At 33.4% G+C, this 16,205-nt stretch overlaps 1 protein-coding gene across 1 annotated transcript in view; it reads left to right on the forward strand.

Moving 5' to 3' along the window:
- Positions 1-16,205, forward strand: part of LOC111054152 (cilia- and flagella-associated protein 44) — a 58,832-nt gene that overhangs the window by 15,288 nt on the left and 27,339 nt on the right. The window contains exons 8-17 of the mRNA XM_039429577.1: positions 1,230-1,469; positions 3,944-4,072; positions 4,439-4,636; positions 6,087-6,360; positions 7,629-7,851; positions 8,818-9,097; positions 10,892-11,061; positions 12,650-12,868; positions 13,821-13,931; positions 14,287-14,461. Of these exons, the coding sequence (XP_039285511.1) occupies positions 1,230-1,469; positions 3,944-4,072; positions 4,439-4,636; positions 6,087-6,360; positions 7,629-7,851; positions 8,818-9,097; positions 10,892-11,061; positions 12,650-12,868; positions 13,821-13,931; positions 14,287-14,461 (2,019 nt within the window). The remainder of the gene's footprint in view (positions 1-1,229; positions 1,470-3,943; positions 4,073-4,438; positions 4,637-6,086; positions 6,361-7,628; positions 7,852-8,817; positions 9,098-10,891; positions 11,062-12,649; positions 12,869-13,820; positions 13,932-14,286; positions 14,462-16,205) is intronic.

A 16,205-nucleotide genomic window follows, 5' to 3' on the forward strand; every position in this document is an offset into this window, starting at 1 on the left:
TCAAAAGTTTTGAACTCTCATAATTGATTGAATGAATAATTGTTAATTTTGTCAAACAGAGGAAACCGATGTGAATTTTTTGGATAATGGATGAGTGTACCGTTTTTGTAATACCTACAATAGGTTTGGCAATGGTGCGGAGTTAGAAAAGGATAGCGCTATCTGCTTTGTCGAATGAAAAATAAGGATAGCAAACTAATGTTAATCAGGTAATTAATTTACAACGTTAATCTAAATACCGGAAGAAATCATCCATTTCCCATGTATCAGCAGTTTTACGGTTTTTGTAGCTTACCGGTAGTGAAAATCGCAACGTATCACGTTAATATATAAATAAAATATAAATATCAGTACCCTTTTTAATTATTTTTTCACAACATGTTTCGGACAACAATACCATTTTCAAGTGAAAATTTAGAAACTGAGATTTATATTTTTATTTATATTAAAAGTAGCCCTAAAGAAAAAATACACGTTAATATGATACATTAAATCACAGCTCAACACAGTATAAATTGGCTAAATAGACTGTTCACTCTACAACTAGTCATAAATTCAACAAAATCAATCTCAAATAACAATAATACAACGCAACTCAACACCTCAGTTAAGCAAAATGCAACACGCATGAGCACTGCGCAACACATTTAAATCCAATACACTATCAAATTAAAAGCAATAATTATACTTACACAAAATTTCAACTCTCAATAGAAAAAATAATTGGATTTTTGACGCAACAAAACATAATGCAACACATTGCGTACCAATATAAAATGTAGGCTTCAATTTGTAACAATCTGCTTTAGTTTCAGTGGTTCTACGGTTACATCAACGAGCAGGATCTGCCAGACACTGATCCGTTTGTGCGCATTGAGCCGAGCTTCTCGATCGAGTTTGTGTTTGTTGCATCTAGTTTTGTTTCATCATTCAGAATATTGTTGTTTGTTGAATTGTGTTGTGTTATTGCTATTTCCATTATGTTCCGTCAGATTGAAATCATTAGATAACCAGATTTGTGTTGTGTTGAAATGGGTCTTGTCGAGTCGTGAGTGCTTCAATTCACTGTGTTATATTATTACATGTAGTCTTATTGGCTCGGGTTCCCTGTCATAGAACATCAAATCGAACATTTTATCTCATTTAACGGAACTCATCATATTATTATATAACATGGCCATCCCATCTCAAGTATATCAATAAATCACTAATTTCTTCTATCTATCCAGGATTACAGCGGCTTGTGGTCAATAGATGCCGAGATGAAGTCTGACCTTCCCAAGCCGGTGAGACTCTACTGCTGCCACAAAGGTCCCATTTTCGACATGGCCATTTCTCCGATAAGTCATCACCTAGTCACCATTGCTCAGAATGCGAGGCTACATGTCTACGATATCGAGAAACGAAAACTGCTACTTGTCAAGCAGTTTAAAACTGATATCAAAGTGTTGCTCTGGCTTCCTGTGAATGTGAGTATTGATATGAATTGATCTGATAGAGTTTTCGATAATTCAATTATTGATTTCAAAACTAATAATTCAATGGTTACATCAAATTCAACAACAGTATATTGGCGACAAGATAAAATTGGTATAGTTCGAGTTCAAATGTAATACCAAAGTCTTGTATTGGTTACATGTAAATGTAATTATTTAACTGATTCAATAATTATAGATGTATCATTGATGTTCAGATATTGACGGTGATCAAAAGTTGATGCTGTTCAATTTTGATGATGTTCAGATATTGACGGTGATCAAAAGTTGATGCTGTTTAATTTTAATGATGTTCAGATGTTGACGGTGATCAAAAGTTGATGCTGTTCAATTTTGATGGTGTTCAGTCAGATGTTAACGGTGATCAAAGGTTGATGGTGTTCAAAATTTGACAGTGTTGAAAGGAACAGGTTCAGATGCTTTCTACTGTGTTTACCGACCACAGTTGAAGTTCACAAATTGTGTTCTGTCATGACTGGAAGACTTGAACCAGCCATTTACGTTACATTTCACCGGAAAAATTCTACGGCACATTCAAAAACTGAAACTTTAGAGTCAGCCGCTTCTAATTTAGGTGTGCTCTTGCAGGTCGGCTATTACAGACCAATGTTTGCCTTTCAGTCGAAAATTTAAACGTAAATTGAAACGTATCTGATTTGAATATTGAAATTCAAATTCAAATTCTTTATTTTCCGCATAAATACAATAACAAGAAATGTCTGTATATCGCAGTCGTCATGAGTACAAATATATACACATAGGTAACATGTTTTTTTTATTTATTTAACATAATAAAAGGTTAGAAAAAGTCAGCCAGACAAAAACTCATTCAACGAGTAAAACTCTCCTTCTACAACAAACTTTTTAAGGTTTTTTTTGAACAAAGCATCATTATCAATTGACTTCAAGCTATCTGGTAATTTATTATACATTTTAATACCAGTGACATTTATATCCCCTTCAGACAAGGCAAGACGATGTTGGGGAAGTAGCAAATTGGTACCATGTCTTGTAGAATAATTATGGCTAGCTCCTACAGTTGTAAAACGATCACCATTCCTTCTTATATATATATATAACAGACCGATAAACGAGAAGACAATAAAATGTCATAATTACAAGTCTGCTAAAAGTCCCTCTACATGTATGATATACTGGAAGGCCTTCTATAATTCGGATATTACGCTTTTGTATCTTGAACACCTCATTGGAATGGGATGAGAACCCCCAAGCTTCCATTGCATAAGTCATCACAGATGCAAAACAGTCATGATAAACAGTAAGTAAATATTCTTTATTTAACAGTGACTTTAATATTCTCAGTGAGAAGCACATTCTACTAAGTCTACTGCACACTTCAGTGATGTGAGGAATCCAAGAGAAATGCTTATCAATAGTAACTCCCAGAAATTTGGACGTAGCGGATTCACTAATGTGCCTACCATTTACAGATATGGATATTGGAAAGGGTGACTTATTTTTTGTCAGAAGCTGGAGAAATTTAGTTTTGAACACATTTAATGATAGACTATTTCCAGATAGCCAATCATTCATAGATAATACTGCTCTATTCACCCTCAACTGAATACTCTCTCCCTGACGACCAAAAAGCAGAGTAGTGTCGTCTGCATAGAACAGAGCCTTGCAAAGCGGTAATTCAAATTCCAGGTCATTGATATGAATGAGAAAAAGTAGAGGGCCCAATATTGACCCTTGGGGCACCCCTGAGCTAACCTTGGAGGTTTTTGATTTGATTCCCTGCACCTCAACAAACTGAGACCGGTCCTCAAGATATGATTTGAACCATGAAAGTGATAAAACATGTACCCCACACATTTCAAGCTTGAGTAAGAGTGTTTTATGATTAACTCTATCAAAGGCTTTTGATACATAACAAAATAAGCATATGGCTGGTTCTCAACGTTCAAGTTGATCAATGATAGAGCTTAAAAAAGATAGAATGGCATCTGTGAAGCTTCGTTTTGGCCTAAATCCAAATTGCTGACTTGACAAAAAGTTGTGACAATTCAGATGAAATAGCAACCTAGAATGAACAATCCTCTCAAGAATATTTGATAGGGTAGGTATGAGTGCTACAGGACAATAATTTTCTTCACTACATCTGTCACCTCCTTTGAAAACCGTAATAATCCTTGAATGTTTGAAAACTGCAGGGAAATGACCTTGACTGAAAGACTCATTAATTAAATAGGTTAATGGTCCAATAATATTTGAATAGGATCGATGTAGCAGCCAGGCTGATATTCCATCAATTCCATATGACTTTTTCGGTTTAAGTGATAGAATAGCCTTGCCAATATCGTCATAATTTACAAAAGGAAGGTAAAACTGTGATTGAATTCGGGGGCCCTTGGGTAATATTGCATTCTAGATTTGAATATTGCATTCGAAATTGCTAATTTTCATCTTTATTTTAACTTTTTCAGGTATCCAAGTCTGGTACAGTTTTCATTGGAGGATTCGTTGATGGAACTATCAAGATATTTGTGATTGACATGGACAAGATTTCCATTGATGATGAAAATCTTCTGGGCGACTACGTTCATATTACCTTTGTGAGTGAAGATTCATTGCTTTTATTCAGTAATAAACTGACAATATAGCTAACTATTTGATGAATAATATAAAGTATGTGAACTGAAGAATGAATGTTAAACACAGAAAATATTAATTTTATACATTATATTTCATACTAGTGTATGATTGTGTGTATGAGTGAATAGGGCTCAATCGTATTAACAAGTACTGAATTTAAGTGAATCGCTTTCGTTCTTAGTATTCAATTACTGTTCAAAACGTCTTATATATAATAATTGATTTTTTTTGTAGTTTGTTACTTTCAATGAATATTCCAATTCTGTACCTTCATACTTTGTGACAAGATTTATAATGTCTCAATTAATATTTGATTTTGGTTCTAGTCAGAGAAGTTCCATGTCGGTATCATTTCAAAATTGGCACTAGACAAAGAAGGCACTATGTTAGTGAGTGGAGGCGTTGATTGCTGTGTGTTTGCCAATCGAATTGTCACAACTGATCAAGACAGTATTCAGCTGGAACCTATTGGATTCATAAATACTCCAGCTTCTGTCACGTCTATTTGTTGTAAACATGATCAGGTAGATGCAATAAGTGATATTTTTAATTTTTTCGTTTAATAGAATCATATTTATAACTACTTAATCTAATTGAATTGTTCTCGTTCTTGTAGTATTAAATTAATGTTCAGAAGACCTTGCTATATAATTAATTTTTCATATCTAATTGAATTGTTCTCGTTCTAATATTAAATTAATGTTTAAAATGCCTTGATATATAATTAATTTTTAATCCAGTTTGTCACCTCCAATTCGTGTAAAACTCAATAATTACTGAACATATATTACTATCAAATGTAGCCTATATTGAACATCCTAGAGCTGTTAACATAATTATTTCTAATCTAATTCTTGTAAGAACACTATTCTCTATTTCTTCAAAAAAGACATTCATTGATGTAGTTAATCCAATATAAATTGCTCTTTCTCCACGATTAACTAGAAGCCTATTTTAATGGAAACTTATTAGTCTTGTCAAGCAGAAATATTTGAGTGATTCACATTTCTTCCATTACATACTTACTGTTCTATGCTTATTTAGTGTGAGCAATTTTTACTGTTCGTTTTTGTAGTTTTACTAGACTTTTCAATTTTCATGAAACATATAGTTGTGAGGAAAATGGAAATTTAGAAGTCGTGTTGAACGATGCTCAAATACTAGATGAGTAGTACGATAAGAAGCATAGAGAAAGCATGTTTTACTGTTGGCTTTTCATAAAATGTAATGTATGTTTAGTGAGTGAGCACTGTCACAAAAAAGGTACATTATTCATGTCTTTAGCATTATAAAGCTAATGCTCTTTTTCTCAGTATTCAAATTATTTTTTATTCATCAATAATGTTTTATTTGAATTTAATTTAATTCATTTTTTTTATTTTATTTAATTTTTTGTAAGACGTATCTCTCAATTTTAAAAAATATGCCCATTTCTAACCGGCGTACCTCTGTCTCGCGTCGATGGCGCTACATAATACGCATCCATAATGCTGCTGTTTGTAACTTAGCCATCGCTCCTTATCTCGGACAGCGCATGCGCTCTGAACTTGGAAATGACACTTGACCACAGCTCAAACTGTGATCAAATACAAAAAGAATGAAAAAATATAATTATTTTCGTGTGACCTGTTCATAGCTTGTGTATTTATACGTTGGGATACCAGTTACATCGCCCGAAGACGCTACGGCGGTCTAAAATCGTAACCTATGTTACTACGTATGTTACGTATGCTGAAATGGCCTTACAATTTGCATGCGAGCTGATCATGCCATACTGCCTTTTGACTAAACATTGAACTTCTCAATACAGAGTGAGATTCATAGTTGTATGTTGTTTTATTCTTTTTACATTCGAATAAATTCAGTTAACTATTGTAAAATTTGTCACGTTCACTGTCAATTAGTATAGTCTATACAAACTAATCCAATCTTACACCTCATTCTCACTAATCAAACCAAAATTCGTTTCTACAGTCGCCAACCTTCCTAGTATGCTGTTCGGACGGCCATTTTCTTGAGGTGACGTTCCCTCTCCAGAGAGAGTCATTTGAAGTGGTGAGCTATGAGTTGCACAATTTGGCAACCAAGCTGCGTCGGTTCGCAAGCATCAAATCGGAGATACTGAGAAGCATTGAGCTGCAAGAGATCGCTAACCGAAAGCAGGCCAAGCTTGACGCGAAAAAGGCCGAGTTGGAGAAACTGAAAAAGGAGAATCCGCATTTGGATATCAATGAGGAGATCTATTTAGGTAGGCTGTACCAATTATTCTGGACTCTCCCAACAAGCTGCTCATAATACTGAAAAAAGTTCCTTGAACTGATCTCCAATTTCATCCCTTAATAAACTTTCTTCTTTGCTGTGTTCAATTCAACTTATCATTTGGCATACAACTAACTATGACATAACACTAACATTGTAAATAACACTAAACTATCAAATTTTTATACATTATTCTAATAGCCTTCATAGTTTATTGTATTTGTGTTTACACATTTCGGCCCAGTTGCACGAAAACCTGTTAGATTTGATGATAAAATCCCTTAAAAACCAATCAGAGAAGGTTTTTCTGAGAAAAAGGCTCCTCTGTTCGGTTCTCGTGACATTTAATCGGGATTGGAAATTAACAGACTCTGTGCAACCAGATCTTTGTGTTTCTCATAAATAAATGTGGAGGTTATTTATTTTAGTGAGTCATATAAGTTAATAATCTACCATTTAATTTTCAACTTCTATTTTCTGTGTAATGTACAATTCACTTTTGTCTGTATTAATAACTTTCTCAATTCAATAATCGAAAAAAAAGCATAGGAGATGGTAACAACTTACTTACCATTGAAAATTAATGTATGGAGTTATAATGGTGTAACAACCGTAACGATTATCTTGTTATTCTAATAAATAAGTGATTATGACCTTTCAAATTGAAGTATTTTATCAAATGCGTATGTCTTACAATTTACACAATATCATCGTCATTATTATACAAAAATTCATTTAGAATATTGAGACTTGGTCACATCATTTTTGTCTGTTATCAAAATAATTCTATTGTGAGATTCATTTTCAACTGTGAGTATTGGCTGAATGGAAAGCATTGAGGTTTTTATATATAACGCTTACAGTCTAAAGCTAATCTCACTTTATTAATTTTATTCTTTCTTAATCAACATTTGAATCTCTTACTATAATATTATAATATTGAATCACTAGTACCCGCTTATTCTATTTGTGTCATCAATCAAGATTCAAGCGATTCTATATTATTCTATAGTTAGTTTTATACTGTATTTCTATTTATATATGTGATTCCATACTTGTGTCATCAAAGAAAATGAAAGAAAGGATACTAGTAATTCTATTTCTATTTCTATAGGCTATGTGATTCTATATTTTTATGTCATCAAAGAGAATGAAAGAAAGTGTACTAGTGATTCTATAAACTAAAACTAGCAGCCTTATAGAAATAAATGAAAAATATGGCTCACTTTAGTAATTCAGGTTTTCCTTGATGAACAGTTGACTCCGACGTTGAGATAGAACTACCTCCGTTGTACTTGCCGAAAGACCCAACCCCTATACTGTTCGGCACATATGATGAGGAGGGATTTGCGTGGCTGTCTGTAGGTGGATACGATGCTGGCTACCTGTACAAGTGTGACTTGAATGCCGAATATGATAAGCAACCCATGGAACACCGACTGATATCACTCGAGGATGAGATTGTTTCTTCTTGTAACATGTGAGTAGTCTTATTTTTCGGCTAAGGCTCAACTCACACTTACGCGACTCAGGTCGAGAAGAGACTCGACTCCAGTCGAGAGCATGTGTTTTTAAATGGTGACACTCAGACCAGTCGATTCTAGTCTCCGCAACTTCACCATTTGAAAACACATGCTCTCGACTAAAGTCGAGTCTCTTCTTGACCTGAGTCGAGTAAGTGTGAGTTGAGCCTTAGTGATAACCATATAAGCTTCTGCTTGAACATGGGTGATGCGATGACATACTTGAACAATACTGACGAGATTCAAAATCAGATGCAGTGATAGAAAACTGGAGTTGTGACATTCTAGTCTACTCTACCATTCGGCCTGGCCCATTATTTATTGTTCCTCATTGTTAATTCCAAATCGGTTGCTGACAAAATCACTGGAAGGGTGACTGCTCGAGTCCAACTCCACTGACTGGCAGTTTCAAGCTTTGAAATCACTTCCTGGAAGTTGTATGAACTCATTGGAGACGGTAGGTTCATTTACCTCCAATCTTTGTGTTCATCACTCTAACTATCCTCATACAAGCCAAAGTTTTGTCAGTATAAGATTTGAAGTTAACGAGATATGCTGAGCTAGTCTCATCCTTTGCACTTTGCACTCTATATTTTGCGTGCAAAATATATGTTTAAGTTTATGTTAATTATATGTTACGTACATTGTATTGTTTCTTAAGAAATAATTTTTTTTTTTAATAATCTCCATCAAAAGTAAATAAAAAACTTGATTTTGAACTCCTCAACTCTCCAAAATAAACTCTGGAATTTCACACAACTCTAAACTTTTCAGGACTTCCAGCAACCTCTATCTGGAATTGTTTGGATTCTCCAATTGTGTCTTGAAAGTGACAGTGAATTAACTTGAATCTCAAAGTCTTTTACTTCTCTTATCAGTTCTACTCATCTATAAAAACCAGTGAAATTCTCTAAATTTTTCAGGACTTCCAGCGATCTCCATCTGAAATTCTTCGGGCTTTCGAACGGTGTCATAAGAGTTGTGAATATTAGTGATGATCTTTCCGATGATTTCTGCGATTACCTCGATGTGCCAATCCATGACAATGTCTACGGCAGAGTCACCAAATTGGTCATTAGTCATGACAAAAAGTATCTGTGCAGTTGTGGAGATGATAGCAACATATTTGCGTTCAGAATTATGCTGCCTGGGTTGCTTGCAGATGAAGAAGAAGGAGAAGAAGTTGGCTATAGTGGGTTATCTGTGAGTATTTAAACATTAATATTTTTTGTTTTCAAGAAACCTTTTTTCTTCAAACTAGAGGATCCAACCTCTTCTCAGAGTTTCTACCAGGTTTGTGAAATGGATTTCAACAAATTCTGGAAATTCCATTTCTTGGTTTTCAAATTCAAATAGAATTGTTTCACAAGAGAGTTTCTAGGGTCTGCAGCAACTCCTCCATGCGTACAGGGAAGCTTCCCTTGCATGAGAGTATTTATTGTCAAGAGAATTGAATGTTTATAATATTCATAATTGTATTATTTATTATTATTAGTTTATGCTCTAGATGATTGACTATTATTATTTTGTATGTATTGTTTTTGGCAATAAAGTTTATTATTATTAAGTAAAAAAATTAAATAGCAACTACTTTTTGCTTTGTGAAGTGGAATGTATTCTATCGCTCCTGGTTTAGAGCTTTGTCAGGGCTACTAGTTTCTTGAGGTTAGACCACATGCCCATTTATGAAAAAAATCTGAGTGAAAAGCATTCCATCTCTCATAGCCAAAAAGTGAGTAGTTTCTAATATTCACTGCAAAACATAAGTGATTTAGTAATTTGTAATTTTGATATTGATATTGACATTTAGATTTTGATGTTTGTGATGAAGTTATTAATAAATCTTCCGTCATGAAAACAACATGGACATTTTGAAAATTCTTTATTGATCCATATAGAAATTAGAAAAAATAAATTTGTTACAAAGCTAAAAATATGTATTTCTGTACCAGTTCAAATTTGAATAGAACCTGAAGTTTTTCCATCTTTCGTCTATGTCGACTACTCTGCTCTAGAATGTGTCATTATTATGTTAATAATAACTTCATGTGTCATTATTATGTTAATAATAACTTCATGTGTCATTATTATGTTAATAATAACTTCATGTGTCATTATTATGTTAATAATAACTTCATGTGTCATTATTATGTTAATAATAACTTCATGTGTCATTATTATGTTAATAATAACTTCATGTGTCATTATTATGTTAATAATAACTTCATGTGTCATTATTATGTTAATAATAACTTCATGTGTCATTATTATGTTAATAATAACTTCATGTGTCATTATTATGTTAATAATAACTTCATGTGTCATTATTATGTTAATAATAACTTCATGTGTCATTATTATGTTAATAATAACTTCATGTGTCATTATTATGTTAATAATAACTTCATGTGTCATTATTATGTTAATAATAACTTCATGTGTCATTATTATGTTAATAATAACTTCATGTGTCATTATTATGTTAATAATAACTTCATGTGTCATTATTATGTTCCTGTCTATTTATAAATTGTTTAATTGTTAATCAATGAAACGCATCCTGATCAATATCAAATATCCACAATTCAGATAAATAGAGAAACTAATGTTAGCAACTACTAAAAATGAATAAATTGAAATGAATAACAAATTTTGGAACTATGAGAAGAATATATAAACTCTTCAATGTTTGTTTCCATTACGAACTGCTTGTTAATAATCACTTTTGAACAATTAAATTACGTCATAGCAGTCAGTTCATAAATAAAAGCTATTAGCTTTTCCTGAGAAGTGTCAACCAGTGTTGATGAAGGGCCTAGAGTCTGAAAGCGATCCACCAATGTGAGTAGAAGCTAATAGCTTTTATTTATAAATATCTGACTGTTATGTCGTAATTCAATTGTTCAAAAGTGAATATATAAACGTTCGAAATATGTAACATATAATCAGTTGTTAAGGAGAGTGTTTTGTTAATTTATTAAATCTATTCTGTTGTAGGATAAAATTGTAGCATTGCCAGATGAAGGCCCAGGAGCCAATTTGAGTCTTGAAGAGGAGAAAAAGAGAATTGAGGATTTGCAAAGGAAGCATGAGGCTGAAACTCGCAAAGAGGAAGTTCGGAAAAGATTGAAAAACTGCAAGGAGAGATTCTTGAAGATAATGGAAAAGTTTGTAGTTTTTTAAAATCATAGTCGTTATGTTTATTAATGTTCCAAGATTGTTTATCCTCAATTCTTCTCCTCAATTATACTCCTTGAAAATTCTGCCTTCATTCTTGTTCTTCTTATGCATCCTCCTTCTTTCTTCATTCTCTTTAGGGTGATAGTTTATCTTTCGATTTTGCTTTTCACCTACTCCTTCATTATTCTTTCTTACAAACTCTACCCTTTTCCATCTCATTCTTCCTTGCCTTTTCTGCACCTTTCTCCATACGCTGGTTTTCCTGTTCATTCTTATCTCATTTTTTCCTTCTACTTCTCAGCCTTATTCTCGTTTATTGTGTTGTGTCTTACCCTCCTTGTCTTTCACATTATTTTCCTTCCAATTGGAATTTGTGTTACACCTACTACCCTGTCACTTTTTTTTCTCCGTCACTGCTAACCTCGGAGTATCTAAACAAGTTTTTCCCTATTTTGTGCTTCTACTTTCCCCATCTAGTATTTCTCTTCTTCAGTTAACATCGACTCACATACTAACATGGTTATATTTTCACGATTTTAAACTACAAAAATACGGTAAATATTAATAAGAGAGAAGTAGTAGGATGAACGTCAGTTCTAGTTAGAAGGAAAATAATAAGAAAACAAAAATAATATTCGTTTATTCGTGGACAGAATCACAAATCATATAAATATAATTAGGAAGGAACACCAGGCTTGGCCCAAAACTATTCCATTCCCAAATTTTGATAAATTAATAAAATGTCCAAAAATAGGTTATGCTTCTACTGTAGAACGTTCAAGTTTAATTTTCGTCCAAAAATATATAAAAGCTGAACATTTTGGATCTAGAGAAATTAAAACACCAAACTATATTCAAATATAACACTTAACATTGAAAAATATGCATTTATAAACTTACATGTATGAAGGCTACATACATAGGTATGTGAGGTCTTGTTTTCAGAGTAACTTTCAAGTTGAACTCTCAAAAATAAATTGACATTAATTTTGTAATTCCAAATGAGCTCTACTAGTTTCGGTCAGGGTAAACATTGCGTTACCCTGAGCGAAACTATATTTGTTATGTATCTAGTAAAAGTTATAATATTGTTAAATATGAAAACGATACTAATATAAAAGAATCATAGTGATATCTATTACAAGGTATCTACATTTTATGTATGTCAATGGCTCAGTCCATGAAGGGTTTAGGTCTACCAGCTGGTTGCCAGTTTCATATTCACTCCACTAAACATCAGTGCCGGCCCGCGCTCACGAAGCAGGCGAAGTGCTGTACAGTATTAAGGTGCGTAGAGATATACGCGCCGCGAACATGAGCAATCCACTTTTAATCAGCTGATGCCAAGCTTTTTATATCTGTATCTTACCGTTTCTGTAAAAATACAGATATAGTCAGCTGATTAAAAGTGAATTGCTCATGTTCGCGACGCGTAAATCTGTACGCACCTTAAGATACGGGCACCTCACCCGCCCCGCGGGCACGAGCCGCCAACATTTTATATAGGTATATTATTTTGTACACTTCTTTTTCACTGCTTATTTATAATTTATTGTTTCAATTAATGCTTTTCAGAAACAACTCACTACCCGCCCAGTACAGACTGACCCCAGAGCAGCTTGAAATCGACCCTCGAGTCACCGCACACCTTGACGAAAAACTGCAAAGCGAGTTGGATCTGGTGAAGCGCAAGTTGAGCTTCGATTTGGAGAAGAGCAAACTGCTTTACGAAAAAGTCCACTGCTACTTCATCAAGCCTCTCGCTGCGTTCAAAGTATCCGTCGCTTCTATTGGGTAATTAATATTTACAATATAAGTTAAAGTGATGCCTAAAAAAACGCTTACAGAAAATTAAAAGATAATATTATCAAGTGACCTGGCTGGCTCAGGTCTGGTGTCAGATTTTTCAGGTCGCATCTGATCAATTTCAGGGCCTCTAACATGACCTAACGACTGCTTTTTAGCATAGATAAACATTTAAACAATAGCGTAAGTAGATATCCCATGGTATAGGGCGTTTATATCGCAACTTTTACTATTATCTCAAGCCGGTTACTGTCGATTATTGTCGATTTTTACTGTTTTGGGTAAGAGTGTATGAACCGGGTAAGAGTGTATGAACAGCACAATATGAGAGACTACCAGCGTCATAAAGCTTCACAGGAAAGAACTATGTGGACTATCACTTGAGATAACAGTAAAAGTTGCGACATAAACGGATATCTACTTACGCTATTGGTTCTCTATGTTTTTAGGCATAGGTTTGTTTCTCAATTCATATATAAAATGTGTAAAATATGTATAAAATATAATAAATTATTTTTTCGATGGCTTGAATGGTTAGATGATCTACAGCATTATCTACAAAGATAACATGAAGAAGCACAATTAGTACATTGAATACATAGCTTATTGTTATGACAAACACATACCAACAGACGGACAGAAATGGAGGAAATAATCCCTTCCTAGATGATCGAATGTTGCAACGCACTCAGATGTCTGCATATATGTCTGCTTATGTCTGCATGGAGAGGTTTGATTTTTTCCTCCGTTTGCTTGTTGCTGTTTACGTTCGCCTCTAACGTTTTTATGAGGTACTAAAGTTATGAAATATCAATAAAATCAAGCTTAACAAACAGTATTAGTAAATTCAATGTCCGATTTCTCTTTGTAAAATTGATTAAAATGTTATACTTTAATGTAATTTCAATATTGATAAGTAGATAAATTTGGTTTGTTGCAGGAAGGATTTGCATGTGACAACCTTCGTTCACAAACAACTAGATGAGGAGTTCAACAAAAACTATGAAAAGTTGGTGAAAACTTACAAACCAGACTTGAGAAATGAGATTAGGTAGAGTATTTGTTTTTCATTTGATCAATGTAACATAATTTAACTCAACAACGACATTAGAATGGAACATGAAATGAATTAGTAATGTACCGTAACACAATAATCATGAAAATGATGACGATATATGTTCTATACGTCAAAGAAGGATCCACAGAAGCTTAAACTTTCCATTAAATACATTTTATCATCGAATTAATTTTCTTGAGAAATTATTGTGACAATAATTTAAAATTTTATATCAGAAAAGGATGTCGTGGAATAAAATTTTTCTCAACACTAAAACTGGGTATTCATTGAAATAATTAGTATCAGCTTCTATTCACCTATTAATTTCGGTATTTTTTTTATTCTATAGGATGGAGAAAATCAAGCCAATAGTGATTGAAGAGGAGCCAGAGTTCGTTCCTGTGCCGCTGATGCCCTGGCTGAGAGGCGAGGACAATTTCTATGACAAGTTGAATTCACAAACTTTGAGAGCGCTGGACCGACATTTGGCCAGGCAAAAGTACAACGAGAATAGGGAGGCTGAGGTAAATTTCAGTCAAAATTCAAAATAAATCCATTCATCAACGAAAATGCATAATAGTGTATATGGCTTTTGATACTCTGGATTTCATCCCTTGAAAATCCTAGAACTTGCGATACTGACCACTTACAATTTTCATCCCGTCTATAACTATTTTTCACTCCTTTTGCATATCTTTCTCACTTTTATAGTTATTTGTGCAACTAGTGCGCAAAGTGACAGTTTGCTGCACCGAAAGAAACGTTTACGGAATGGTTTCTTGAGTGCAGCAAAGGAACTTTGCGCACGTATTTCACATTAAGTTTTTCCTACAGTTACCATTGAATATGAAAAGTGGGTAATTATGGGTAAAATTGCCTGAAATGCATCAAATGTTTTTCTGTGTAATTTTTGATAGAAACCTTAATCCTAAAATCCTAAAGTCCTCGTTGTCGTTGGTTATAATATATAATACTAATAATTAGCGCGTTGTGCTTCGTTGCACCTCTGCTCACTATAGCAGCCCAGTCACTGTTACCAACTTCATTTTGATTTTACTGCACTGTTGCTCCATATAACCTACTGAGTATTTTGCGTTGCCATGTTGCAAATCTGGAGTGCAGAAAATTTTTCCCGCACTAGAGCGGAAAAGTGATTCTTTGCGTTCTGTAATCAGTGCAGCAATGGCCACTTTTCAACGTAACTGTAGGAAAAATCTCTTTCTCAACTCTTCAAATCTTTCTCAAGACGTACTATAAATCAACAAATGTATTTATTTATATTCAGCGTATGGCAGATACACAACACATATAAAGCTCATTAGTCTCAAATGTCTACATATACACTACATTTTTTTAATTTCTTCAAGATGTTGTGTAGTTTTTTGTCAAGAGAACATAAGTTTGTCTGACCGCCATTATATGCTAGTCCATTTAACGTTACCCAATGTGAGGCGAATTAGCGTTACACATATTTAAAATCAACATAAATTATTATATGATTCGTCAACTATTCCTCGTCTCTTTTTGAACCATTTCCCATGTTTCTTCTAACTCATCTGTTTTTATATGTTATTTTTTCTGATACTTGAATTTGGCTGTGCAGATGTATAACTATTTAATAATAAGTTAAATCGTCCAATTTCAATTTTGGCTTACATGTCACTCAGTGTTTTATCACTTAGTAAATTTAGAAAACTTGTAAATTGACAAGTCTCTCTTCATTGTCCTTTGTAAATGTTTGGTCTGCTACCCTCAGCCAAAGTTTTATGTATTCGTTAAATTGTTTTCCATTCTAATAAGAAAATCAATTCAATTATATAACAGTCAATATAGATACTGATTAATATCAATACACCTACCGTTAAATATTTCAACTATTTTGATAAGAGCTACTTGTATTTATGTAAAAATTAGAAAATCGAAGTACTCTTTTTAAAACTTTATTTTATTACTTACGACATATCAAATCAAATAAAATTTATAAATATTGTCAGGATACAAGCCTATGCCAGCATATTTTCTAAAATTAATGTATAATTGAGACATAAATCAAATGTACTCACGTCAAATTATGTAAAACTCATTCAATTATAGTTTTATTAAATTCTTACAGTATTATTTCGTATAATTTACCATTTATTGTCAGAGTCATTCGTCAACTGCCTACCAATGTTTACTAACTTATTTTCAATAATTAGGTTAGAGTGAATTGCGCCAAAATTGATGACAAGCCTTATCTGTCAGCTGTTGATACCGCCAGCTACTGTG

The sequence above is a fragment of the Nilaparvata lugens genome, chromosome 5, assembly GCF_014356525.2.
Source record: "Nilaparvata lugens isolate BPH chromosome 5, ASM1435652v1, whole genome shotgun sequence".
Lineage (NCBI taxonomy): Eukaryota > Metazoa > Arthropoda > Insecta > Hemiptera > Delphacidae > Nilaparvata > Nilaparvata lugens.